General features: G+C 42.4%; 1 protein-coding gene across 1 annotated transcript in view; it reads right to left on the reverse strand.

Moving 5' to 3' along the window:
• Nucleotides 1–27,802, reverse strand: part of LOC117531405 (disintegrin and metalloproteinase domain-containing protein 12-like) — a 258,211-nt gene that overhangs the window by 25,705 nt on the left and 204,704 nt on the right. The window contains exons 11-16 of the mRNA XM_034194499.1: nt 25,734–25,882; nt 5,918–6,095; nt 2,769–2,858; nt 2,387–2,582; nt 1,322–1,430; nt 483–681 (exon numbers count right to left, since the gene is read on the reverse strand). Coding sequence (XP_034050390.1) covers nt 483–681; nt 1,322–1,430; nt 2,387–2,582; nt 2,769–2,858; nt 5,918–6,095; nt 25,734–25,882 — 921 coding nt within the window. The remainder of the gene's footprint in view (nt 1–482; nt 682–1,321; nt 1,431–2,386; nt 2,583–2,768; nt 2,859–5,917; nt 6,096–25,733; nt 25,883–27,802) is intronic.

Genomic DNA, 27,802 nt, shown 5'->3' on the forward strand with positions numbered 1-27,802 from the left:
CGCTATAATCAGACAAATAATGTAGTACAGTTTTTAACATGATTGGAGCATTTTTACATTTTGAACTCCATGTAATTCTTCATTGACCCCTAGCTGGCTACAGCTACCGACCTGGGATGGCTGTCATACATTTTTGTGTAGGCCATGGTACACTGAGGCTGGATTCTAAGTGTCGTTTCATCACCTTAATTGGTACCGAAAACCTGCTTGGTCCATGGACTATGTGGAGCCCGAGCCATCTCTCTCTTCCAGCATTACTTTACATCATGTAGCTTGAGTATCATCAACAATAATTTTAAAGTGATCACTGGATACAAAAATCTTCCAGACATTAGCTACGTAGAAAGTATAGCTGGGCAGCAAAAATAACTATACAAACTACTAATACTAATCCATAGGCCGTGGGGCCTATATATTAGTACTTCGGACTTCTCTCTATGTAGCAGAATTAAACCATAAGTGCAACAAAATTGAGCTCTCACCAGTCCCTCTCCACACTTGGTTCCCGTCAGGACCAGACCGGGGTCAGGCATGTCGTCACCTAAGTAGACGTGTGTACCCCGGCACAGTATCCGCCCTCCTTCCTGCAGGGGGATGTTTGTTTCTATGGAAACAGCATTTGTGCCAATTACGGGGCGGTTAGCTCCTCCTTGACACTGGATTTTGCCACACTTTGCATCTCTGTGAACAGGACAAACAGCCAGAGCAACAACAATGTAACATAACCGAATAACATCTCCCTGCTTCCCTAAATGTGTCTATAAATGCAATTATTTCTCCTCTCAAAGGAGCTGTCCAATTAGTGAAAACAGAAAGTGCGTAGCTCATTTGTGCTCTTTTCAAACTACAACCTGAGAGACTTAAAAACTTGCTGGTTTATACCTCAACCTTAATTTATGCATGTAATTCAATCAGAGCTGCAGCTATGGCTTATTTGCATTTCTAAATTAATCCGATGATAATTCAACGCTTAGTCTCTGAAATAGTAAAAAAAAAAAAAAAAAAAGCTCATCAGAATTTGTCAGAGCCCGAGCTGATGTCTTTAAATAGTTTTTATAAAGAATATAAAAGCATAAAACCTCACATTCACAAAGCTATGAATGGCTTTTTTTTTGTTTTGTTTTGTTTTGTTTTTTGCTTAAGTGCCTTCAATAGCCAATCTTTTTACCACCAGATTTAATCACATCCATTCCATTTCAACAGCACACCAGTGCAGGTTATAATCATGTGAAGGACGACTCCAGACTGTATATAAAGTATTCAACTCATACACAATTACATTCATTCCTCAGTCTCTATGGAAACGTTAAATCTTACTTACTGTGCTTCACACTTGGCAAACGAGCCCTTGGAGTCCTTACCACAGTTGCCGTAAGGGTCCCCAGCTGAATTGACCCTTTCAAAGCAGATACCTGGAGCTGGCTTGGCTCCTATAGCACACAATGAATCACTTAAATAAGATAGTGATCTAATCATGGGTCAGGAAGCTCTGAGCCGGCCTCCCACCACTGACAAAATCAATGGATTTCTGCCTTTGGTTGCAAAACTGACGTAGTTAGATTGAAGACATTTTGGACTACTGAAGATAAGACAACACAACAGTTGGCTTTACTGTATGTGCTAACTGCAACTACCATTTTTTTTTAAAGCTACAATGCGTAGGATTTAGTGTCATCTAGTGGTGAGGTTGCAGACTGCATTATACCATCCATAGTCACAATTTTGTTTCCGTTCCCATTGTCAGTTCTTTGCTGATAAGGATTCATGAAGGGCTGATTCCAATCTCATGAAACATTGATTCATTATTGCATACACAAATAAACAAATGGTTATGGACACTATATTCCATTTGTGCTAAGAAACACCCTTAAATCCTGCACAGTGTAGCTTTAAGACAGGCTGTCAAAAGTCAGATGCACTATGCTAACTTCAGTAAAAATTTCCAGCATAAATACAGGTGCATCCTGTTATGGACTCTGCTGTCTGGCATTTTAATTTTCATCTTTCTTCTTGCTTTGTACTACTACCTATCTTGCAATTCCACCACCATGCACTCATTGGATTAACGCCCATATGTCAATCCTGGGATTGATTTATTTGAGGACTGGGATAAGTTGGTCACAAGGGACTGACTCATATTCCACTAATACATATTGCAACCTTCCAGAGTCTGGATCATCAGTGGCACTCTGGCCACACCCACGACCCTCCTTTAGTTGATATAACTGGAAAATTTAATGCAACAAAAAAAATAAAAGCTTTATCTGAGCAAGAATCATGGCATCTGTATTGCCGTGTTATCTTTTCCTTATCTAACCATAGTTCAAACAACCCCAAACCTGGAAATCCATTGAGTTCCGAAACAATTTATCACGGTTCTACTCACCTTGACCCCAAAGTGTGATACACTGCTGCTCATGAGTTTGGCAAATGCCATTATAGCAGTACCCGTCCACGTTGTGGCATGTGTGGCCGTCATGCAGGTAGACGTTAGCGGGGCAGTGGGGACTAGTACCAGTGCAGAACTCTGGTAGGTCACAAGAGTTACTTGATTCTCGGCACGGAGTCCCCGCCGGCTTCAACTACAGTCAAATAAAGAGGACAAGCAACAGAAATAAAGGCAAAGAGTTGGTTTAAGCAATTAAGTGCTTTCAAATGTCATTAGCAGTGCTACACTTTGAGAATGGCATGTTAACGGGACAATTATCTTCCAGTGAAGAATTCCTTGATGAAAACACAATGAATGGATCATCGGTATAAGGCCCCACCTGACAGTCGTGGCAGCACTGCCCGTGAGCACAGATAGCATCACCTTTCAGAGCGCAGGTAGTGGCATTGCAACAGGGGTTCATACATTCCTTCAGATGGAAAAGACAAGATGTGAAACAGAAAATGTAACTCTGGTATCAACAGATTATAAAACTAGAATCCCATGAAGTAGAGACCTGGAACTATAGACTCGGAGGTTGAAGGGCTAAAAGCAAAAAAGGAGATGCTGACAGTGGCCAACGCCACACACCATAACATATCCTGTGACACTAACATATCCTGCGATCTGTTTCATGTCAGCGATGCAGCGTACCGATACCTCATGGCCTCCGGACGCAGATATAAGTTAACAGGTCTGGGCAGAAAACATGGACATCTGTACTATTTAGCTTGTGCACGCGTGGCCTCATACAGAGGCCGTCTGACTACACCTCAGGGGTCTGTCCCTTCCGTTTTATCATTGCACCTGATCACAGAGTCTAGCAGCATGCTATAAGAGTTGCGAGGAAGTAGATGGATGTAGCTGTCAGGGGATACTGCTGACCTGAATTTCTTTCTGCCTGAAAACCATTAAGGTCCTTTCCCATGGGTCCTGTGGCCAAGAGAAGCAGAGGCTAAAAAGAAAGAAGCCTGTGACTGTGAGGGACAGGATTCAGGCTTTTTAATGAGGCTTTAAATAGTGGTGTCTGGGCATTGTAAACGGGCCTGAACTGGCAATGTTCCGTGCAGCTCCATGGAGAGCTTTATCACTGCTGCTGGCTCAAGATGGCAGAGCTTTCAGCCTGACCAGGACTGAAGCACAGACATCTGTGCTGCCTCACACAAAAGACTCACTGCGTATTAAGGTGTAATAGTTACAAACCAATTAGCAAAAGACAACAAGGTATTCTCTTACTGAAGCCAAACACATAATTGCACAACCTACATACGGACTTGTACTTCAACTGTACATCCAACCGCACCTCCAAGGACCTTGTCAAATCTCAGGAACTCCGTGTGGTTTGTGCTTTGGTCAAATCTCTGGTGGTCATCTTCTGCTCTATTGGTTACCGTTTTCCTGATATCTGTCATGTCTTAAATTATTCTCTAAGCGTTTACCTTATTTCCCAGTGAATTCGCCTCCACGATGCTTTTATTCTGATATGAGTTACAGTTCAAGAGTTCAATATTATTTATTTCGACACACATGGTTGAATAAAAAAAGAAATACAATATTTACAAACACAAAACAAAACAACAATACAGCAAAACAGAAAACAAAACACAACAATCCAAACTGACCAAAATCAAAACCCATGTGACCTAAAGAGGGTGGGTAGAAGCATAACTTAAGGGGGTGGGTAGAAGCATAACTTAATATGTCTGCTCCTAGTGTATTTTCATTGATTGTGCTTCCTGTGCACATGCTTCAGGTTTCACATGCATGCTCACTTCCTCTGTTGATTGAGTCATGCACTAGTTAGCTGTCCACAGGCCCTCACTCCAGTGCCAGATTGTCTTGATTCCATGCCTGCTTTATGGTATTCAATTCCTGTGTTTGATCTGTAATTTCTGACCCACACTACCTCCTTGCCTGCTGTTTCCTGAGTTGTCTACCTGGTATGTTTGATCTCTGTGTTTTGACCCTCTCCTTGTTTATCCAGATCATCCTTTGCTGCTGCCCTCACGTATACAGTTGTCTATCGTGCCATTTTCCTATGTGCTAAACACACCTGCAATCATAGCAACTACTTCAACCTGTTTCCTCATGGATCCTATTGTTGAATGGCCTGATCATCCTGCGTTGTTTGGCACAGGGCCATCAGTCACAAATGAACAGTTCTCTGCTGTTGGATTCTCTGTGTCCCATGGCCTTAACTGCAAGATAAAAGCTTCTTTAGGCTCTAATGGAAAGCTTTGTAAGAAACTGGAATGTTAATATGGTGGGGACCAACAGAGCAGAGTTTGAGCTGTCACTTTTGAAACTCAGCTCTAGTTTTTTTTATGTTTTGGGGTTCCTATTTTCAGTTGGGGTAAAAATGAAATTATTTGTTGCAATATTGATTTAGAGCACGAACACTGTCACAAGCTAACCAACTGCTATATAATATTATTATCAGTAAACCATTTGTTGCCGCCACTAAACAAGTGAAAATGTCATTAGAAGTGTCTGGCAGCATGGAGAGGATACTTATCGAGGTAAATGTGTGCATGTTTACCTCACTTTAGGATTATGATTATGCAGTTAACTTCTTACCTTAGCCTTGCTGTCAACCGGCATTGCTTCTGTCCACTGAGCGATTACAAGTTGATTGCCGATGAGGGACTTGAGCTCAGAATGCAGAAACCTTAAATTTCTATTTGATTTAAATTAAGACTTTTTTTTTCCCCTGAAAATGACCGTAAAATTCATGTTTTGACATGTATTCAACATTATATGAACCTTGAATGTATTTTAGAAATGGGTCAGATGATCTTTTTCCACTGAAGCAATAAACTGAACAGAATGCAAAGTGTCACAGTTGAATACTTTTCTTTCAAGTTATGGTGTCATAATGCAGAAAGAAAACAGTTATCTATGTTGGGAATATGTTGACACCACAATTAACACTATGCTGTACGACTAGTCTAAAAGCTGACTTTGAGGGCAGACTGGATGTGCACATCAGGAAAAATTTACCAGACATAAAATATCTTTCAAAATGATAACAGATGTAATTTTTGTGTGTCATAAATCCATTGTTGTCAGTTGTCACAATTACAGTATGTGCCTTATCATTGTATGTCCTCAAAAGTTAGCAATGTAACTCACCAGGATGCGTACAATAGTTGGATAATTCAACAGTTGACAGAGTGTGGGCCGATACTGATGTTTCCTCTCAGTGAATTATATCGTAATCATGGGAAAAACCCTCCTCAGGATCAATAACCTGACACTCGTATCGCTCAGCTGTAAATTATAAGACTCCACGCCGTGACTTTGTGAAATCAAGAAGTACTTTTTGTGTTGACTTTGGGCAATGTTGGTCGTGCCTTATATCTATTCATTTTTCAAATGTGTGCAACATAATTTAAAAGATTTATGTGTACAAGTTAAGACTGTCAGTTTAAGGAAGGCAGAAGGGCATAAATGAAGAATGTGTCAACCACAACCCCTTAGCACCCTCACCTCCGGTTCGCCGCAGTCACACTCCTCTCCCTCCTCCACATAGCCGTTGCCACATTTCTGCCCACCATAAAGCACCTTGACCTCGGGCATGTTGAACAGACACATTCCCACGCCTTTTTCAAAACTGGCAGTGAGGTCCTTCTTGCTGCAGCTGCTGAACACGGTGGGAAACGGATACCTGCATGGAGAGGAAATATCTAATGAAAAGGAGAGGCAGAGGAGAGCCCATCCCCACTGGGGCCCCTTTCAATCGGATGTAATCAGTGCTAATTGCTGCTAATCGCAAAAACAATTAACCATTCAAGCTGAGGAACCTCTCCAAATGAGCTCTGTCGGCATGAGAACAACACGGGGTGATGGTGTCGTCTCCCTCAGAGGACACGGGGAGAGCTGATATTTTATGGAACTGGGGACCATAAAAACTCAAACCAAAAGACTTGCAACGTGAATATGTTTGGAAGAAAAGGAGGACCTGTGTGTTTTTAATATTGTTTTTGGAGCGTAAACAGGGGGTGGTCTGCAAGCAGCCCAGGGCCCCATCTGCCAAACATTTTGTTGCAAACCTCATGTGGCTTTATTGAGCGTTTCTCTGTGAATATACTGCCCTGGATGATAGCACACGTCTGTGAAGTGTAATCTTTTTTGTTTTAGTGGTCTTGATAAAGAACTGTCTGTACTCATGCCATTAAATCCATCAAAATAACATCTAGCAGTGCTGGATTTGACTGAGTACACAGATGGGTGAGTGGTTGAGGCAGTGAACAAGAGGTCCGAGTCAACTTTGATGACTAAATATTTTGCTCAAGAGGGCCAGTGAAGGCCATTGGAATTTTTTTGGAATGCATATTAAAGAGCATGTACACTCCTTTGCTCCATGATTGCCTTTCCAACCCACCCTCAGTTTGCAGTCAGAGTGGTAACCCAACAGTGGTTAAAATATGAACCAAGCATACACCCGACAACTGGACACCAGCGAATGTTGATGCAGGCAAATTTCACAGCCGACTGGGCTGCAGACATTTGCACGCATAAATTTCAAAGACTATATATATGTAAACAGTCAGTTCAGAGTAGAAACAAAATACCCCCCCAAAAAAGCATGAACTGCCTACAGAGTAAATCAAACACATCCAGTATATGCATTTTCCAAAATGACAGTAAAAGGAAATGAAGCTCGTGAAACGGTTCTTGTCGGCAAACTGAATGCTGACAGCAAACATATATCATGGTTTGATGTCTACAAATCTTACAGCTACTTTTAATGCCAAAATGCATGAAAAGAAGAGCTGCGGAACACGTGCCAAATCAAACTCAGACCTCGTCATTGTCATCGTAATAAAACAATCGCATGGCCCTTAGCGGTGTTTATAGTAACTGCTCGCGGCGCTGAAGCTGTCACACATTTTTCTGCTATAAAGCTGAAGCTTCAACACATCCGCACTGGATAAATGCAGAAATAAGTCATGAAAAATGATCATTTCATTACTGGAAGATTTTCAATTCTTTCACCCCCCTCCCAAATAAATAAATAAAAAACATTTGGTTTCACATGTGAAATGTCATTCAATTTGTCATGGGATTTTGTCATGGGATTCTGTGGATGTGTCGACATGACCTCATGCTCAGCTCACCTTTCATTTGCATTATGGGTAGCGGCTGCTGACACCACATGCCCTGCCCTCCACAGCCATACGAGTTGCTCTCTGGTGTTAACACTATGTTAGGCTGCATTTGGTCATAATGAGTACCTTGAAGTTGATCTCTGCACACTTGGGAGTAAACTCAAAGATCAAACTGGATTCATAAAGAAATTAATGCACAATTAGCAAAGCTGTCACAATCCCCCCCCACCGCTGTGACGGACATCTGTCAAACCTGTTGTTGAACAAGCAGGACTTGACATTAGCAACTGCTGTTGTTGATTTCCTCTTCCCCGCAACCCCAAAGCCAGACCCAAACATACTCTAGTTGCTCCCCCTCTTTCACCACACTTATTCAATTTCCATGAACTCAGCCCTGCTATTTGGTTACCAGTTTTTGCAAAGCATGACAAATACACACACACACACAAAAAAAACTCCAAGATACACAAGCGTCTCCGGCTGTTCTTTATGAGAGGCAATGCAGAAATAATTGGCCTGGCCTGCAACGATCTGGAGGTGGGGGGGTGGGGGGTATAATGGCTGTGAAAAGCAGAGGCACCAATGAATTCCAGTGGATGGCATTTAGCAGCTGCAGTCCCCAGGGCCTGTGTATCCGTCACGGTGGGCACATCTGTGGCTCATGGCAAACGAGACACAATCAAGTCAACCGGTTGTCCCGTGGGAGTCTGGGCCATTACCTTATGACTCCATGACCTCCGGGTCTGTTCTCTTTCAGCTCTGGCTTTACAAACCATGTTCACCTCGGCCTTGTTATCCACTTAATACTGCTGCATTTTTTGCCAGGATCACTTTGGTTCAGCTCTATCTTGCCGGTAGAGGATGCTGATGACTGGTGAGGTGCATAAAAGGACTCAGTACAACTGAGCTGTGGAAAGTTCTGGAGATATGGCTTGGATCCAGATCTGTTGCAGGCATCAATAATCAGCTGCAATGGTGTGACGATACTACAAATAAAGGCCTTCCACCTTCACACAGCCCTGTAGCTATGACAAAGTGTGAGATGAAGTATGACTGGAAACCCACATTTTATTCTGGAGCAGCAGGTCAAAATAAAAAAGATGGCTCAGCACCAAACCTGCACAGACTGTTAAATGTGCAAAAAAGATTATGAGTCTGTCTCTGTCATCAGGAAAAAGGTTTTCAGGGAATCACCATGAAACTTGGTGGAATGGTCAAACTTATCACAAAGAATAAACCATTAAATTTTGCTATGAATTGGGATGTGGAGCTTAGATTTTTTTTTGTTTGTTTTTTTACCATGAAACTTGGTGGAATGATCAAATTTATCACAAAGAATAAACCATTAAATTTTGCTATGGATTGGGATGTGGATCTTGGATTTTTTCACCATGAAACTTGGTGGAATGATCACATTTATCATGAAGAATAAACCATTAAATTTTGCTATGGATTGGGATGTGGCTCTTGGATTTTTTCATCATGAAACTTGGTGGAATGATCAAATTTATCACGAAGAATAAACCATTAAATTTTGCTATGGATTGGGATGTGTATCTTGGATTTTTTTCATCATGAATCTTGGTGGAATGATCAAATTTATCATGAAGAATAAACCCTTAAATTCTGCTATGAATTGGGATGTGGCTCTTGGATTTTTTTCACCATGAAACTTGGTGAAATGATCAAATTTATCACAAACGATAAACCATTAAACTTTGCAATGGATTGGGATGTGGATCTTGGATTCTTTTCACCATGAAACATGGTGGAATGGCCAAATTTATCACAAAGAATAAACCATTAAATTTTGCTATGGATTGGGATGTGGATCATGGATTTTTTCACTATGAAACTTGGTGGAATGATCAAATTTATCACGAAGAATAAACCATTAAATTTTGCTATGGATTGGGATGTGGATCATGGATTTTTTCACCATGAAACTTGGTGGAGTGATCAAATTTATCACAAAGAATAAACCATTAAATTTAGCTATGGACTGGGATGTGGATCTTGGATTTTTTTCACCATGAAACATGGTGGAATGATCAAATTTATCACAAAGAATAAACCATTCAATTTTGCTATGGATTGGGGTGGGGATCTTGGATTTTTTTGGATTTTAGAAAAAACATTTTCTTTTTACTTTAGATATTACCTTTCGTTGTACTTGCTACAATGACAATAAAGACTCTGAATCTGAAGATGGACTTTTCACTATTTTGATTAATTTCTTTAAAACTAATAGGCTGATGATGAAACCCACCAGTCATGCCGCCCCAAGAAATTTTTGTGCACCAATGCCTTTATGCCATATTTAAAGACACTGTCACAGCAATGTTCAAAAAAGAGTTGTTTTGTAAGAAATATGGGCTACAAGCAGGCAATAATGCTGTTAATCTCAATGTAAAATTCTAAAGACCCCTTCACACATAGTGCGAATATGTACAACTCCAGGGCAACACCCATTGGAGCATGTGGTATGTGCGCAGTGCACCATGAAACATTGTGGCAGGCGTGCATGATGCTGGTGTGATGGTTCGTGTACGCGGGAACACAGTGCCACCAGCTGCACAATGTGGTTACACATCGTGCAGCTGGTGTGTAGAAATAAATAAATAAATAAATAAATAAATACATGCTGCGACGGGTCTGTGCAAGCGGAAACACAGCAGCTTTTCCCAGCAGCAGCGCAGCTGGAAAAAAAAAAGAACAAAAACAAAAACACGTCACCCACGGGATTTGCACCGCACCTTCAAAAATTTCTGATTGCAGTCAGAAACTTTACCAAGTGAGCTATCATCGCTGTCCTGTAAAAAGTGCTAAACACAGCCTCATATCAGGAAGCACATGGATGTATTAAAAAAAAAGTAAAAATGACACACCATATAAAAACATTGGATTGTATTAAATCCCTCAACTCAAACAAGCGATACAAATATGATCCGTCTGTTCCTCTTTAGATGACCCATGGTCACTGACGTACAGTCATGAAATGACATGAATGAGAAGCAGTTCGCTCGTCTCATTCATGTCCACATCTGCTGGCGCCTGTCCTGACGGACCACGCGCGTCTTGTAGATGGCGCGCAGCAGGACACCGCGTCATGTGGAACAGATCTCACGTGGGTGACGTGACGGTCAGATCACCTGCTGCGTGTTATGATCTGATGGTCCATTTCATGTGCACGCAGTGCACGCACGCGCTCGCTTAATGCAGCCCATCGCCACAGTGATTATGTGTTTTTATTTATGCCCACTTCATGACAGCTAACAGACACAGTTGCGTCACAGTGGTCAGTTGTTAGTTCATGTCCATCCAAACACAGTACAATAAAGTTGTCTGAATCTGAACCTCCTGTCAGTTCAGCGCACACACCAAAGCCACACTCTTGGGGCACTTAGACAAATTTCACTGCGAGTACGACAGTGATTGTCTGCAGTCTGCTGTCGTGCCAAAAGTGCAACTGGCCACACATGTTCTAAGTGCCATGTGAGTGGTGTTAGATGTTCGTGCGTGTCAGCTGGAATTTGGCCGACACTTGCCACGAGAGGGTTCGATGGGTTCGCACAGCGCACACTCTGTCTTTCAGCCCCTGGTGTGCGCAAATAGTTGCAGCAACAGGTGTACGAGGCGTTAGAGGCAGCTTTGAAATTACACGGTTTGCATATGATTCATGCACAATGTGTGAAGGGGCCCTAAGATTGTTCACCTTTTGGAAAGGTACATGCTTTTCCAGTATCCTTGTAGTTCATGCTGTGTAGATTTCTGAAGAAAAAGCTAAATGCTGCAATCTCAAAGTAGTAGAACTATTATGTAGCTTTATGCCCTATAAACACCTATTGCAGTTTCCTGGAAAAAACAGAGTGAAAAACAACACAAAGAAATCATGAAAACAAACTAACAAATAAAAAAATGAGATAAGCAATAAAAAAAAAAAATAAGTAAGACCCATCAGATCCACACATCATAAAATTCCGAAATAGCTTAATAGTGGCACCTTAATGAAAACATTACTCAAAGTATGAGGAGAATAAAACCGCTTATGAATGGCGTTATGAGCAGGAAACTAACATATTCTTCATCGATAAGTACCTTCTATCTCCCTAAATGGTGCAGTGGTGGATCATTGATCAGGTGATCATGCAGAGTTTGAAAAGTAGGTAACAGTCTCTTCTTGACCTCAGGGTTAATTTCAAGCCATTTGTTCTGTAAAATGGCCATCCAGTCCAATTTGCCACTTCCTTGAAATATAAGTGAAGAGTTGAGGGCTGAGGCTGGGTTTTGACATTCAGTGATTCTTCAGTGAGCTGTCTGCCTGCTCATTATCAGAGAAACCACAATCTCACAGAGGAGAAATCGTTTACATGTGATTCATCTTTATGCAACTAGCTCAGCGTGATAAAGAGCTAGGTTAACAATATGCAGAACTGGATTCAATTTCTAGTCATGCTACCTGTTAGTGTCCTCAGACAAGACACTTGTGTTGTCTTGACACTGTCCAGCTGTAAATGGGTACTAGCCTTGGCTGGGGAAGAAACCTGCATCAGACTGGCCTCTGGGGAGAGTTATAGACTCTCATCAGCTTCACACTATATGGAATCTGGAGAAAAGCAGGTCTTGGGTCTAAGTGTCAACGCTTTTCAGATTTCTTCCATTGCCAAACTCCGTTTCTCTTTTAAAGACTCCATGTTAAAAATGCACGGAGGTCATGATTATGTATTATTATGTCCGCCACGGATCTAATCAAATCATTTGTGTTTATTTATTTATTTGTCTGTCTGTTAGCAAGATTACGTCAAAACTACTGTATGGATTTTGACAACGTTTTCATCACAGATAGATATCAGGCCATGAAAGATTCCATTAAATTTTGTAGGTGATCCGGATCGGGATTCTGGCTCAAGATTTCACTTTATACGAGGTCTATTAGAAAAGTATCCGACCTTATTATTTTTTTTAAAAAACCATATGGATTTGAATCATGTGTGATTGCGTCAGACAATGCATGAGCTGGACATGCCCAAACATGTCCTGGAAGGCTTCATCACAGCGTTTCTTTGCACCATGCAGCTCCGCTGCGACGCGCGGAACTCCTTCGTACGTCTGTCTTAATGTGCCGAAAAAGTGCTGATGTCCACGTCTTTTCACAATTCCTGTACTAGTCAGATGACATACCGGATCAAGACAGCGTCCAGTTTAAAAATGAACGGCACATTTCACTGTTACAGGAGTTTTTGTCATGGAAAGAGAAGCGGCTCCACCGCGCGTCGCGGCGGAGCTGCATGGCGCAAAGAAACGCCGTGATGAAGCCTTCCAGGACATGTTTGGGCATGTCCAGCTCATGCACAATCACAATCGGATATTCACACGACTGGAAAGCAACCGGAATCCGTCTGAAATCCACCTGAAAGCCGTCCTGTGAGACCAACACGGAGGTGGTTTTGTGCCGCGTAAAGAACGGCTCCGTGGCGCGTCCCTCCGCTTCTTTTTCCATGAAAAAAACTCCTGTAACGGTGGAATGTGCCGAAAAAGTGCTGATGTCCACATCTTCTGCCTTTTTGTGAAAGTCAGACGAGGTCCCGGATCAACAAAGCTTTCATGTTGGAAATGATCTGGTTGTTCCAGCGGGGTGTCAGCCTGTCGATGGGGGCTGGGAGGGCGCTGCGCTCTCAGGAGTTGTGGGCAGTCCTTAAAGCGGCAGTAACACTCCGTAATCTGTTTAATCCCCATAAAATCGTCCCTGAAAGCCATATTAATTTTTCGAACTGTGTCCACCTGGAGGTCTCTCACAGTTTCTGGAAAAAAAATTGATGCAGCAAAGCTCCAAATCGTTCAGACATTTATTCGCAATAAAAAATAGACGAGAAGGGTGGACCACACCTCACTCAAAGCCTGCACACAGGCAAATGACACAACCGACAGGCATGAAAAAACTCACGCATGCGCACGACGGTTCAAGCTTCACACGTGATTCAAATCCATATGGTTTTTTAAAAAAATAAGGTCGGATACTTTTCTAGACCTCATATAGGCTTTGAAGAATTACCTTAAAACTACACCACAGATTTTCACTAAATCTGCACCACAGACAGATATTAGGCCATGGAAGACTCCACTGAATTTTGGAGGTGATCCGGATCCAGATTGGCGGATGTCAGAAATCTCAGTTTGCTCTTGTTCTTCATGAATCCTTGGTCAAAATGCAGTTTGTAAGTAGTATTGAGCACACATGAGTGTTAAACTCCAGGTATCTCCAGGCTGACCATCACCAGGTTTCTGATCACAGAGAACACTGAAGAATTCATCCTGCACCTTGTGTACAGACAGTTTATGCTACAACTTTCCAGCATTAAAACGCTGATCAGGCTGTGAATCACATCTGCTTGCCTTTATAACGACACATCTGCCCAAAACATTTTCCGCAGTCCCAGAGAAGAGGTTTTTTTTTTTTGTTTCTGGCAATCTGTAACATGAAAATGCTGACTGCAACCCTATCTTTATTCTGTTATCACAGTTTTATTGCATTTTGGAAGAGCATGATCCTTTGGCACAAATGTGAACAAATAATTCAAACCTGACCGTGAGAAATATTTCATACTTGCATCAGCAAATCTCATTTTGCAGGCTTCATTTGTACTCATGCAGCCATGGTCTGGCGTCTACATGCATTCATTGTGGACATGAATGTCACAGCAATACTGAGCCTTCAGTTAATTCTCTGCACTGCTCTTTTCCTGGGCCACAAGCACTGTACTGCTTGCATCTCTCATAGAAGAAAGTAAAACAAGAATTTGGTGCACCAGTTCTAATTTATGTTTGGACACACTGCCCCTTTCAATTGAATAGAGCAGTTTGTCCACAGTTGACTGGTACTTTATTTTGGGTTTTTGGAAGTCAATGGAAGGTCAAAAGTAGATAGAGGTACATGGTCATCCAACATGCCTGATAGCTGGTTGAACTGTCACTTTGACTAGATGTTTTGAAGTAGCCATCAACAAGCTTCTGCTTGGATATTTGATCACTCTTCTTGACATAATTAATGCAGTTCACTTGCTGCATTCCTGTAACAGACCAGACCTTTGAACACAGTCCAGGTATTATTGATCGAGTTTTGGTCAAGATATTGGGAAGGCCATTCCAAAAGCTTAATGTTAGCCTGCTTTTTTCATCCTTCATGCAGCTTTATAGTGCATTTGGGGTCATTGTACAGTTGAAAGTCCCATTTGTTTCCAAATTTTAAACCTCTAGCTGATGGTTTGAGATTTTCCTGAAGAATTCTGGGGTAGCTGTCCTTAATTATTCCAACCACATGGTGCAAGGCAGCAGTTTAAGTGGCAGAAAAACAGCCAACAGGATGCTAATTGTGAATTGTGCAAACAAACAGAAACTCATGGTAGGGATTGTCAACTTTCCAATGCAGCTGCCCGGTTTGTTAAAAAACAAAAAAAAACAAAGTTGAAATTCCCAAATAAGTGCAAATAATGTAGATGGGCTCATGAAATGGGAATGCTAGCAATATTTAGTAGTAGGTGTGAAGAAGAAGAAGAAAGATACATCAAGACCATGCTAAAACCAGGTGTAAGACCATGGCAGAAACATACGTTTCATTTTTAAGAAAGATGTTTTCTTCTTCTTTATCAATAACAATAATAATAACAATAAATACAACAATAATAATCATTTTTAATTGCACAAAACGTTCATAATAGGCTAACTAGTGGCTATAAATCAACCATCATTGCTCTTGGAGATTACCTGCCTTGTACAGTTTCCATGTCAATCTGCTGCTATCACAGCTCATTAGTCACATCTGGTGTTTCCTAGCTCCTGATTGGCTGAGCACACCTGACTTAGTTAATTAGGAGTTGGTGGAGCAGGAAGAGTTGGAAAACATGCCGGGCAGGTGATCTCCAGGATCAGGGTTGGTGATGCCTTCGAGAGTACATCTTGCCTGTTGCCCAATGTATGTTTGGACAGGTTCCAGCACCCTAATGACATAAGTAGCAGCCAGAGAATGGCCGGATGGCTAACAGTGGTATCAAGCATGGCGGGAAGTGAACGCCATGCCAAAATAATACAGGGAAAACCAGTTCTCTTTGTGGTAGTCGAAGCATTGAAGCAAAGTATTTGAAAATGCCTGACCTCTGAATAATCTTTGTTATCAGCAGTTTTTACTGGACCTACTTTCCATGAAAGAAATAATCCCCAAAGAAACTGCTGACCACTAAAACTATGGATTACCCAGACACTGTTTATGGAACACCAATGTTGTTGAGCGCCTCAACTGAAATATAAACACAAACAAAAATTATATTTATCTCTACTGCATTAAACTGGTGGCTGGAATCTCGAAACCACAGCACATAAGACTATCTAAAGGATCGGACTCGGTTAGAAAAGCAGATTTTTGCCATTTGGAAGAGTTCGGTTAAAGGTTTAGTGTGCGTTTCAGTGTTGTGTCTATAGATGAGGCGGCAGCAGCAGGAGCACGGTTGTTATGTATGTTTCTTCATGTGCGTTTTAGAGAGATAAAATCTGGAAAGATGAGAAATGCCAGCCTGTTCTCATTAGAGGTAATCGGGAGAGAGAAAGATGGATTGGCAGAGGGGGTTGGGAATGTGACAATTGGCCGTGACTAGGAAACAAGCACCATTCCGTGCAGATGTGCAGCTGGCACAGGGACAAAGTACAGTTTTACTGCCTCCTCAAAAATCAACCACATCACCCGCACCTACCGGCACAAAAATGATGAACTGGATCTCATTATCTCTCTGTTCCTGGAGCTACAGTAAAGGCAGAGGGTTTGTTGTCGATGCAAATCTGCGGCAAAGACAAACTGAGCAGTACTCCACGTGGTTAAACCAAAACCTCAATGTAACAGAAACAAGTGTTACTCCTCCTCACGCACTGAGAGGAGGTGAGTGTTGCCAGTGTGTTCAATCAGTGAATGCTCACATGGGCAATCAGTGAGGCTTTTGTACCAAACTCACCCAGGTCCTGGCTTGGCGAAGAAGCTTTCTGCATAATCACAGAAGAGCTGGTCGCCTGCCTAGAACAACGTAGCAGACGGTGCTAGAAACAAACAACTGTAGCTGCAGGATGATTAACATTAATCAGGTGATTTCAGCGCAGCAGGTGTGTACCAACGTTTGAAAGCATAGAAGTGTGAGGTCTTCAGCTGGACTCGTGACAGAGAGCAGAGACTGAGTAACGTAGACGCAAAATTAACTGAAGAAGCAAAGTGAGGGAATGGTGAAAGTGAAAGTCCTAAATGGCAACCACCCAGGCAGACAATCGATCCATCCCTCCTAAAAGTAACCTTCTACCTGCCACGGGCAGGTGAAATGTGGGCGTCACCTTGCCTGTCTCCAAGCATTGAGGTCCTTAACGCTGAAGCACCAAGCATTGAGGTCTGCAAGACTGAAGCACCTTTGTGCCACATGTCCAGAACATCATACCTGACATTCCCTCACAATGCAAGTAATAGTCCTCATCTGAGTCTCTCAGTCCTTCCAGTGGTACCCAAGAACCCACCGAAGAGACCTAGCAGTAAAAACATTCAGTCATCACCTTAGACCGCTGGTTAGCATCCAAGTCTCACAACCATACAGTAAGACAGGAAGCGCAAGGGCCCTGAAGACTTGGACCTTTGTTCTCCTGAGAAGATATCAGCATCTCCAAAAACCTCTGTAGAGCAACCTCATGATTCCATAAGCTGTTCCCAGGTGGCTGGTGATCTCAAAGGCAGAAGACATAGAGACATGAATGCCAATGTGGAGATGAGTGAATGTCTCTGCAAGATCAACACTTTCGTCACATACAAATACACTTATGATGATGACCAAGTCTGGGAAGTCATTGAAAACAGAGATCTCTCCTCGCTAAGCCTTTCAAGTGATACCAAACATCTTTATACAAATATATTGCTCCCATAATCTTGGACTAAACAGCAAAGCGGCAATAATGGGGTGTGGAGGGGATTATATTAAAACCAATGACGAGACAGTTTCTTTCATCTGTCAGCGGCAATAAGCAAACAACCAAATAACTCTCTGGAGTGCAGAAAAATATAGACTTGCCCAGTACAAAGAGTAATGTTTTACTTACTTCAGTGAACACTCTTGACTACTATACATATCACCAAGAGGCGATAAATTCTCCACAAATAAAAAACTGTATAATATAACAAATGGGTTTCAGGGGTAGTTAACAATTTATATGAGGTGCAGAGAAATTTTCCAGCATTAAAGCTGCAACTATGTCAAAGAATGGCACCACTGGCTGTGAATATGGAAGAAAAGGAGTGAACCAGACGGATAGAGCGGCGGAGTGAGAGAACGATGGAAAGACTGAACCATTTCTATTTCAACTGGAATTTTTTGCGCTTTCTTTCATCTTGTTGCCATTTTTGTATGTGGTTTTGACCAGGGATGCCCTCAATCAGTGCAAAATAGAAATCTGCATCTTACTGCTGTTTTGTTTTATGAGCATATAATCAAGAACAGTATTATCTGGTTTTTATGGGTTTGATCCAATTCAAATACAGAGGGATGTTTCCAGCAAAAACACCAGTCTGTGGCTCCCACACACCACTAGAGCTTGGCTGGGACTGATACCTCACATTTACAGCCAGTACATCCCTGTCCCATTGCTCACTCAGTCATGTCGTTCCAGAGCTACAAACTGCTATGTTGAGATTGTGTCAACATTTTTAACCTCCACCAACGATGGCAGAGAGTGAAGGTTATGTGACATGTTCCTGTCTATCTGCGTGCAAGGTGTATCAAAATCTAATGGAAGCATTTTAAGATTTTGTGGACAGTCAGGTGGTGCATCAAGAAAATGCTTCCTTATATCAGGTTCTTTAGGACTATGTGGTCTTTTAAGAATTCTAAATTTAGAATTCCAAAACACCTGCTTTTTTAAAAAACATTTTACAAGAATTATTGAAGATTGGTGGATGGATGAACAGAGTATTGGGCAACCATCATTTGCGGACGATACAACCCTTATTGGAGTCATCTCTGATGGGGACGAGTCTGCCTTCAGATGGGAGATCGACCACCTGGTGTTGTGGTGCAGACAGAACAATCTGGAGCTCAACACCCTCAAGACAGTGGAGATGGTTGATGACTTCAGAAAGAACCCAGTACTGGCCAACCCCATCACCCTTTGTGACTGCCCAGTCACCACTGTGGAGTCCTTCCATTACCTGGGTATCACCATCACAGAGGACCTCAAGTGTGTGCTGAACGTCAGCTCTCTCATCAAGAGAGCACAGCAGAGGATGTACTTTCTGAGGCAGCTGAGGAAGATCAACCTGCCAAAAACAATGATGGTGGAGTTCTACACTGCCATCTTTGAGTCCATCATCTCCTCTTCTATCACCGTCTGGTACACTGCTGCCACCGCTAAGGACAGGAGCAGACTACAACGTATCATCCACGCAAAAGAAAAGGTGACTGACTGCAATCTGCCATCCCTACAGGACCTGTACACCTCCAGGGCCTTGAGGTGAGCCAGGAAGATTGTGACCGATCCCTCTCACCCAGGACACAAACTTTTTGACACCCTCCCCTCTGGTAGATGGCTGAGATCCATCAGGACTAAAACCTCAAGACACAAAAACAACTTTCCATCTGCAGCTAGACTAATCAATAATGCCAGAGACCCCCATTTACCCGGCTCCCCCCACTTCCACAAAGTACAGAATGGTCATCCCTGCACTGAAAGGTACCTTATGGCCCAGTCATACACCACTTAACTCATTGAGTGCCACTGACGCTTAAACGCGTCTTTTCAGATAGTAACGCTCGGTGCCAAAGACGCGTTATCGCGTCAATTACACTTTTTTTATGGGGGGGGGGGGGGGGGGGGGTCTAGCTTGTGTAAAAAAATTAGAGTTGTAATCACAAGGGAACCCATTCTGTGGGTGGTAGCAGTGTGAGTGTGGACCGGAGCACGGCTCGCTCTCCACCGTTGTGCGGACGTCTTACGGTTGTACCGCTCCTAATCCGACTGGTTTCCACTTGACTGTCTGTCAAACTGTGATGCAGTCGCGCTGCTACAGTCGTTCCGTCTTTTTCCTTGGAATGAAAAAACGCCGAGCGCACGACACACACCTCACACAAAGACTGCTTACAAGCAAATGACGCAATCGACAGGCTCATGCAAGCACACATGATTCAAATCCATCAGGTTTTTGAAAAAAATAAAAAGGTCCGATATGCGGGAGCCAGAGGGAAAAGGCGCGCCGCCGAGAGAAGAGACAGACGGAGTCCCTCCCCTGACGGATTTTTTTTTTTTTTTTTTTGGTGCATTATACAATAGGATCACTTTTCATAATGTTTGAGATGTCACTGAAGCAAAAACAATTATAATCAAAGACATTTTCTCCTTGAAATGTTGCTTGTCACAAAAAGACAATTTTGTCAGTTTTTTGTGAGAAATCAGCATTTTTAGTGATACCACCCATGTTCTGCAGACAATTACTAAAGAATGGAAAGAGGTACAAACATGTTTTTTTTTTTCCTGATGATAAAGGAAAGTCTGAAGTTTCTTTTGGTATGTTTGTTGTTGACATGGACATAGAACTCAATTTTCTATGGGTCTTGAAAAAACACTCAAATGCTGAAAAATCCTGGCACTGGGATGTGCTGAATTTTGAAAATGGCTGGCACTCAATGAGTTAAAGGGCAACGAAGCCCTAACCAAACAAGAAATCTGGACTTTCGTTGACTTCGGTTGACATCATGTAACCTTCGCTCAGCTTCATTCCTGCAGCGGTCGCTTCATCAGGATTTTTAAAAATTTGAACGAAGGGCAACGAAAACCTCAATTCATCCGTGTTTCGTTTTGCTGTCGTTCTTTCCGTTTTTTAATCGTTTCTTTAGTTTTTGTAACGTTAGTCTTTAGTTTGACTTTGTTCGACCAGCTGAATGTTTTCACACAGTGCAGAAGCCAGTTTGTGAGCGCTGCCGTTGCATTCATGTACTGTCGCAAATTACAGGGCAAACTCAGCCTGCTTGCTTGGATTTTTTTATTTGGGTGGGGGGTCAGCTTTAATGGGCTCAGGCACCTTTTATAGGGAAGAATTAATCTTTTGTGTGGACGTTGTGTAAAATGTAAATTAAAAACAGAATACAATAATTTGCAAATCCTCTTCAACCTATATTCTAACCTAATTGAATACACCACAAAGACAAGATATTTAATGTTCAAACTGATAAACTTTATTGTTTTTGTGCAAATATTTGCTCATTTTGAAATGGATGCCTGCAACACATTTCAAAAAAGCTGGGACAGTGGTATGTTTACCACTGTGTTACATCACCTTTCCTTCTAAAAACACTCAATAAGTGTTTGGGAACTGAGGACACTAATTGTTGAAGCTTTGTAGGTGGAATTCTTTCCCGTTCTTGCTTGATGTATGACTTCAGTTGTTCAACAGTCCGGGGTCTCTGTTGTTGTATTTTGCACTTCATAATGCGCCACACATTTTCAATGGGCGACAGGTCTGGACTGCAGGTGCACTCTTTTACTATGAAGCCACGTTGTTGTAACACGTGCAGAATCTGGCTTGGCACTGTCTTGCTGAAATATGCAGGGACGTCCCTGAAAAAGACGTTACTTGGATGGCAGCATGTGTTGCTCCAAAACCTGGATGTACCTTTCAGCATTGATGGTGCCATCACATATGTGTAAGTTGCCCATGTCACTGGCACTAACACACCCCCATACCATCACAGATGCTGGCTTTTGAGCTTTGAGCTGGTAACAACCTGAATGGTCTTTTTCCTCTTTTGTCCAGAGGACACGGCGTCCACACAATTTGAAATGTGGACTCATAAGACCACAGCACAGTTTTACACTTTGCGTCTGTCCATTTCAAATGAGCTTGGGCCCAGAGAAGGCGGCAGCGTTTCTGGATGTTGTTGATGTATGGCTTTTGCTTTGCATGGTAGAGTTTTAACTTGCACTTGCAGATGTAGTGACGAACTGTGTTAACTGACAATGGTTTTCTGAAGTGTTCCTGAGTCTACGCGGTAAGATCCTTGTCGGTTTTTAATGCAGTGCCGCCTGAGGGATTGAAGGTCACGGGCATTCCATGTTGGTTTTTGGCCTTGCCACTTACGTGTAGAAAGTTCTCCAGATTCTCTGAATCTTCTGATTATATTATGGACTGTAGATGATGGAATCCCTAAATTCCTTGCAATTGAACATTGAGAAACATTGTTCTTAAACTGTTAGACTATTTTTTCAAACAGCTGTTTGCAAAGTGGTGATCCTCGCCCCATCTTTGCTTCTGAGCAGCTGAGCCTTTTGGGGATGCTCCTTTTATACTCAACCATGACACTCACAATTAGTGTCCTCAGTTCCCAAACGCTTATTGAGTGTTGTTAGAAGGAAAGGTTATGTAACACAGTGGTAAACATACCACTGTCCAAGCTTTTTTGAAACGTGTTGCAGGCATCCATTTCAAAATGAGCAAATATTTGCACAAAAATAAAGTTTATCAGTTTGAACATTAAATATCTTGTCTTTGTGGTCTATTCAATTGAATACAGGTTAAAGAGGATTTGCAAATCATTGTATTCTGTTTTTATTTACATTTTACACAACGTCCCAACTTCATTTGAATTGGGGTTGTACTATTTAAATGTTATTCGTCTTTCTGCTGCTCCCAGGTGCTCTGAGTCATCACAGCAGAGCCAGTGGAGATCTGTTTTGGAATTTGAAACAGGTTTATGCCTGATGCAACTCCACTTCTACCTGGAGAAGCACTCTTTGCCTCAGGTGTTCCCAAGAGGTCTCCCAGCTAAGTACTAATCAGGACCTACCCTGCTTCACTTCTGAGATTTGATGGGATCAGCTGTGCACAAAGCAGGATGGCTGGAAAAAGTGTAATGACTGAATGAACTAATAAATATTACTGTTGTTGATATGGCATTTTTCACCTGTCTGCTCCCAAGTTTCTGCATAGTTCCCACATTTGCCACATTGACATTGATTAATGCTGGGGTCAGAAAATCAAAGTTCATTATTACTAGAAGCCTTCACCTAATATTTGCTGGTGAGTACAACCTCCACTGTAAATACCCAAATGGTACCAAAAGTAATACATAAATTAAGTCGCATCTCCCACAACCTACTGATTTTGTGGCCAGACTGTTAAAGGTCAAGAGCAATTGAAGCACAAATTTGCTGTTCCTATATAGTCCAATCAGAACATCAAGGACATTGGATGCATTTTCATCCAAGTAAATGTTTCATTAGCTACCATTATTTACCATGGACTGAAGAATAATGTTTCCAGTCAAATTTGTTGATGTGATATGTAGTGTTCAACTACTGTACTCAAGGAGGTTGGACTTTACTCAAAAGAGGACCACGTCAGCCTGTACACCAGACACAGGCAAGCTTTATATCTTAGCTTTAGCAATCTAACAATTACAGAAACAAAACGTTTTGCTAAAAACACTCAACTGAATTAATGCACTTTCATTGATATTTATGTGTCACACAGTCCATACAGTGACGATTCAGCAAGGAAATGTATTCTGCCCCCAAAACCTTTAGGCTTGCCTCTCTTTGAAGACATCAGAAGCTTTTTGAGTGTACTGTGTTCCTGCCATGAAACAGCTGGCTTTTTTATTCTGAATAAACAATAATTATCTCTATGTACCGACTAAAACAGATCAAAAGTTCAATGGAATCTCTCATTCACCTTCTCTAAACAGAGGTGGGGGGTTGAGACCCCACCTTCCTCCCACCAATAATTTGATCACTTTTTTCAACATTCCACTTTTCATATTCATTTCACACCACTGCTTTAAGCATGGGCGCAATTTGGTGGGGGACAGGGGGGACATGTCCCCCCACCTTTTCAACCAGGAGGGACAGAATATGGTATGTCCCCCCCCACCTTCTGACATATATGTGTGTACTTGAAACATGCTATGCCAGTCTTATGTGCAAACCATGTCAGAATAGTATCTTTGTTTCTGCAAGTTTGTATTTTTAGCAGCATTGACTTGTTTACAACACCTGTTTCTTGTTTGTCACATTTGGAATTTTCTGGGACTGCATTTGCCCAGATTTGAAACCAAAAACAGTTGCCTCTAGGGACTAGTGTCTACACAAAAGTATCAATGGACCATATGCTAATTTACTAAATTCTGAAAGTTACTAAAGGAAATCAGAAAAGCTATCTGGGACCTCAGAAAGCCCATCTGCAATTATTGCTTGATCTCCAAAATCAGTCTATGCAAGAAAAAAATATGTTCAGTATGAGTGCTATCATAAGTGCCACTTCGAAAATTAAATTCATGATAAGTAATTTATCCTAAACTTATGATCTGTTGTTTTTTCAAACTTATGCAAAAACAAATCTTGAGGAAAAAAACATACAGTATGCGATAGTTAATAATTAAGAGCCTGTTCTTTCATATTTATGAATACATTTTACCACATTGCAGTTTTTTTTAATGAAAACTCAACCTATCATTCTTTTCAAGTTCTACACATGTGGTGATACCTTATTTACACCAGGATGTTAATAAAATCAATGCTGGCTATTCTCAGAATAAAGTACTTATATCTGTTGGGAAGGTGTCATTGCACGGACCCACAACAGGGGGCGCAAATGAACGGACAATGAGTAAGCCAAAAGGTAACAATTTAATGTTGTGATAATACACAACGAAACGTACAGTAATCTTCACAGTCAATAAACACCAGGTGACGTGTGGGCAGGCTCGAAGATAGAAGACCCCTGACGAGAGAGAAGCCGTGTGGGACGCGGCTTCTCTCTCGTCGGGGGTCTTCTATCTTCGAGCCTGAAGGCGGTTAAGATCTGCTGCAGCTCACTCAACATGCCTCCCGCTGACGCCTGCGCTCCTGGCTCTTCCATTGGCCGTTCAAGCTCGGGTTGACGCCCCTCGGAATCCATGACGATGGCCAAGAAATCCTGTTGGGAAGGTGTCGTAGCACGGACCCACAACAGGGGGCGCAAATGAACGGACAATGAGTAAGCCAAAAGGTAACAATTTAATGTTGTGATAATACACAACGAAATGTACAGTAATTTGCACAGTCAATAAACACCAGGTGACGTGTGGGCAGGCTCGAAGATAGAAGACCCCTGACGAGAGAGAAGCCGCGTCCCACACGGCTTCCACCACCAACGGTCTGAAGAACACCGGAGCCGCCAAGTCCCGAGTCCCCAGGTGGCCTCTGTCTTCGGCTGTCGACCCTGGTACTGCTGGCAGAAAGCAGAGATATGATGTGTGAGTGTGAGTCCGCACACTCAGTAATTCACAGTCCAAACACAGTTAGGAGGGAGCACCTCCACCTCCAAATCACACACACTCGTGCAGCTCCTGGTCAACCACTTATCTGAGTTGGGGTGTGAGGCGAAGCCGTCGCTGTCACACCAAACGCCAATCCTCCAGATAAGGAAACACTCCAGGAAAACGGCTGCAATAGAAGTTCAGGTTAAACACACACAGTGTCAGGCAGCAGAGAAATTACCTTGGTATTGGTAGTCGATTTCTCGGCGAGGAGGTGGAGTTGCAGTCCGGCTTTTATGGTGTGATGATGATGAACGAGTGACAGCTGGTGCAGGGGATGAATGACAGCTGTCACTTCTTCTAGGTCTGGCGCCCTCTCGTGCCTGGAGCCCGCACTCCAAGCAGGGCGCCCTCTGGTGGTGGTGGGCCAGCAGTACCTCCTCTTCAGCGGCCCACACAACAATATCCACAGTTTCAAATTGCATAAGTCAAATGGTGTCCACTTTATGGTCTTCTCAAAACATTAAAATTACTGTTCTGGATGCTCAGAATGCATCTGAGCTCATCTAGAAACCGTTGGCTTATGGGGGCCTAAAGCGGTCCCCAGATCCCCAGCCTATGGGTTTTGGCCCTGCAGGCCTCGCACTTTGTCCCCCCCTATTTCTAGTTCTAAATTGCGCCCTTGGCTTTAAGTGTATGTATATTTAAGAGTTGCATGTGGGGAAAACCCCAAAACAAATCAGTGGTCTACGTGAGGTGCATGAGTCAAAATGTTTCATGACTACCTTTAGTAATTTTTTAGAAGAAAATTGAACTCCAGGGTCTCTAAAAGTCCAAATATGGAGGATGTATATTCCCACTAAATTGACCATTTGAGAATATTCACTTGTGACTCACCCAGTCGAGGGAGTCATGATGCAGCCTCCGCGATCCGCTGTCACCCGGCAGCCACACCCCCTTTCTGGAGTATCATGGTTCATCCCAAAGTTGTGTCCAAGCTCGTGAGCCAGAGTAACTGCAGCACCGAGGGGGTTGTCTGAATGGTCCTACAAACAATCAGTCATACAGAAACTACATTTAACATCTAATCAGTGTTCGATTTCAAACTCTTAGCAGTAGTGGCCCACGATGAATTCCCTTCAGTTTACAGCACTGCTGCTTCAAACAATATCTAATTAAAAACAGCCATTTGTGCGGTGACACACCCCAAGGAAGAGCACAAGAATTAAAAAATTGAAATCTAGCCAAACGGTTGTTCCTCACAGGACATGCTGGAGAGGCATTACTCACGACAATGAGCGTAGTCACACATTTCTAAGATTAAACGCACAAATCCGTTAGACGTGCGCTTATCTGCTTGATGCTGTGCTGCAAATGAGAACTAAAGAAGCAGACTGCAGGCTGTCACCTTCAGCTTGCTTGGCAAACTTTGACAGAACCAGATGTGCCGGCTGCTCGATCATTGCAAGCAAACATGTGAACGTCCTCTGAGCAAAATGGTAAAGTAAGTGGAGAGATGGGGGGGGAGGGGTGAGACTGGGGATGTGGGGCACTGGGAAAACACAGCTCAACAGCACACAACTGATGGGGATAAGACAACAGCTAGCAAACAAGAACGAAGAGGTAATGATGGAGTGTGTAGGGTTGAACTGCAGCGACAGAAACAGAGCAATTGCGTGCAAGGTGTGTAAAAAATGAAGGGCCAGATAAACAGCGTGGCGACAGCCTTCATGGCTGCTGAGTTGTGCATCACAGCACCTTCCCGCTGGGGTCGTCCATCACCGTGCATTATTCGGTCGTGCAGTGGAAGTCGAGCTCATGCTGATGAACTGCACTGCTGAGGGCTTGTGAAAGCAACACACGTCAGCCTGCTGAGGTCCAACGCCGCAGCTTAGATTTCTGCAAAACCTTTTATTTGGTACACTGGAAAACCTGCAGGTCTTCGAGCACCATGAGCACCCGAAGCAGAGGTGTGTTAAAGCACTAAGATAACTTTTGAACGCACACCTATAGACACTCACTCCCCCCTCCCCCCAAAAAACCCAGACAAACCATGGGTCTACAGTTTACAAGAGAATTTAGTTTACAAGAGAATTCAAGCTACCCACAATGCCTGCATATTTCACAATGCAGCAAGAGATAAACAAGAACATTTTCATCAAGAAACTGGTGGCTTTCCAATCGTACTGTATGTATCCAGAGAAGGGCATAATGGTTTAAAGCTGCTTATTAGCAGAAATAATAATCATTAATTATAGCATTCATCTGCCTATATATAGCCCTGCGATGGACTGGAGGCTTGTCCAGGGTATACGCCACCTCTTGCCCTATGGCTGTTGGGATAAGATCCAACTCCCCTGTGACCATTAATTGTAATAATAAATATAGAAAACGAACGAATATTGCAAATTAAACTGTGATTATTTTCAATACATTAGATTTTGGGTTTGTAGTGCAGCTGTTTGGTCAGTTCAGGTGCTTCCTATGGTTAATATTTCAAAGGCTTTAGAAAATCGTAGCTCCCAAAAGTGCTGTGAGTAAAAAGATAAACAAATCCACCCTCTGCAATTTGTTAACACAATAATGCAAAAATAGTAAATGTGCACATCTTGTAAGGTGACAAATTAAAAGGGTATATAATGGGGACAAAGCCTTTCGCATATGGTGAACTTCAATCTTCATTTGAGAAAGTAATTTGTTTTGGCTTCGTAATATTATATGAATGTGTTGATGATTAGTGGATGTGATGATGATGGACAGATTAGGAACAAGTGGGCTTGTCAGTGGCCGAGAAAGTGAACAGTTGGGTTCTCAGGGTTCCTTTTTTTTAAAATGCCAGTTGGAATGAAATATCAAAATGAAGGAAATCCTCATCAACACCAAATGGCCGAGGGTTATGGACAAATTTGTCAAAATATTTATTGTAGCACAGAACATGGTTACTGCAAAACTCACCTGAAAAGCCC

This window comes from Thalassophryne amazonica, chromosome 18, assembly GCF_902500255.1.
Source record: "Thalassophryne amazonica chromosome 18, fThaAma1.1, whole genome shotgun sequence".
In the NCBI taxonomy this organism is placed as follows: domain Eukaryota; kingdom Metazoa; phylum Chordata; class Actinopteri; order Batrachoidiformes; family Batrachoididae; genus Thalassophryne; species Thalassophryne amazonica.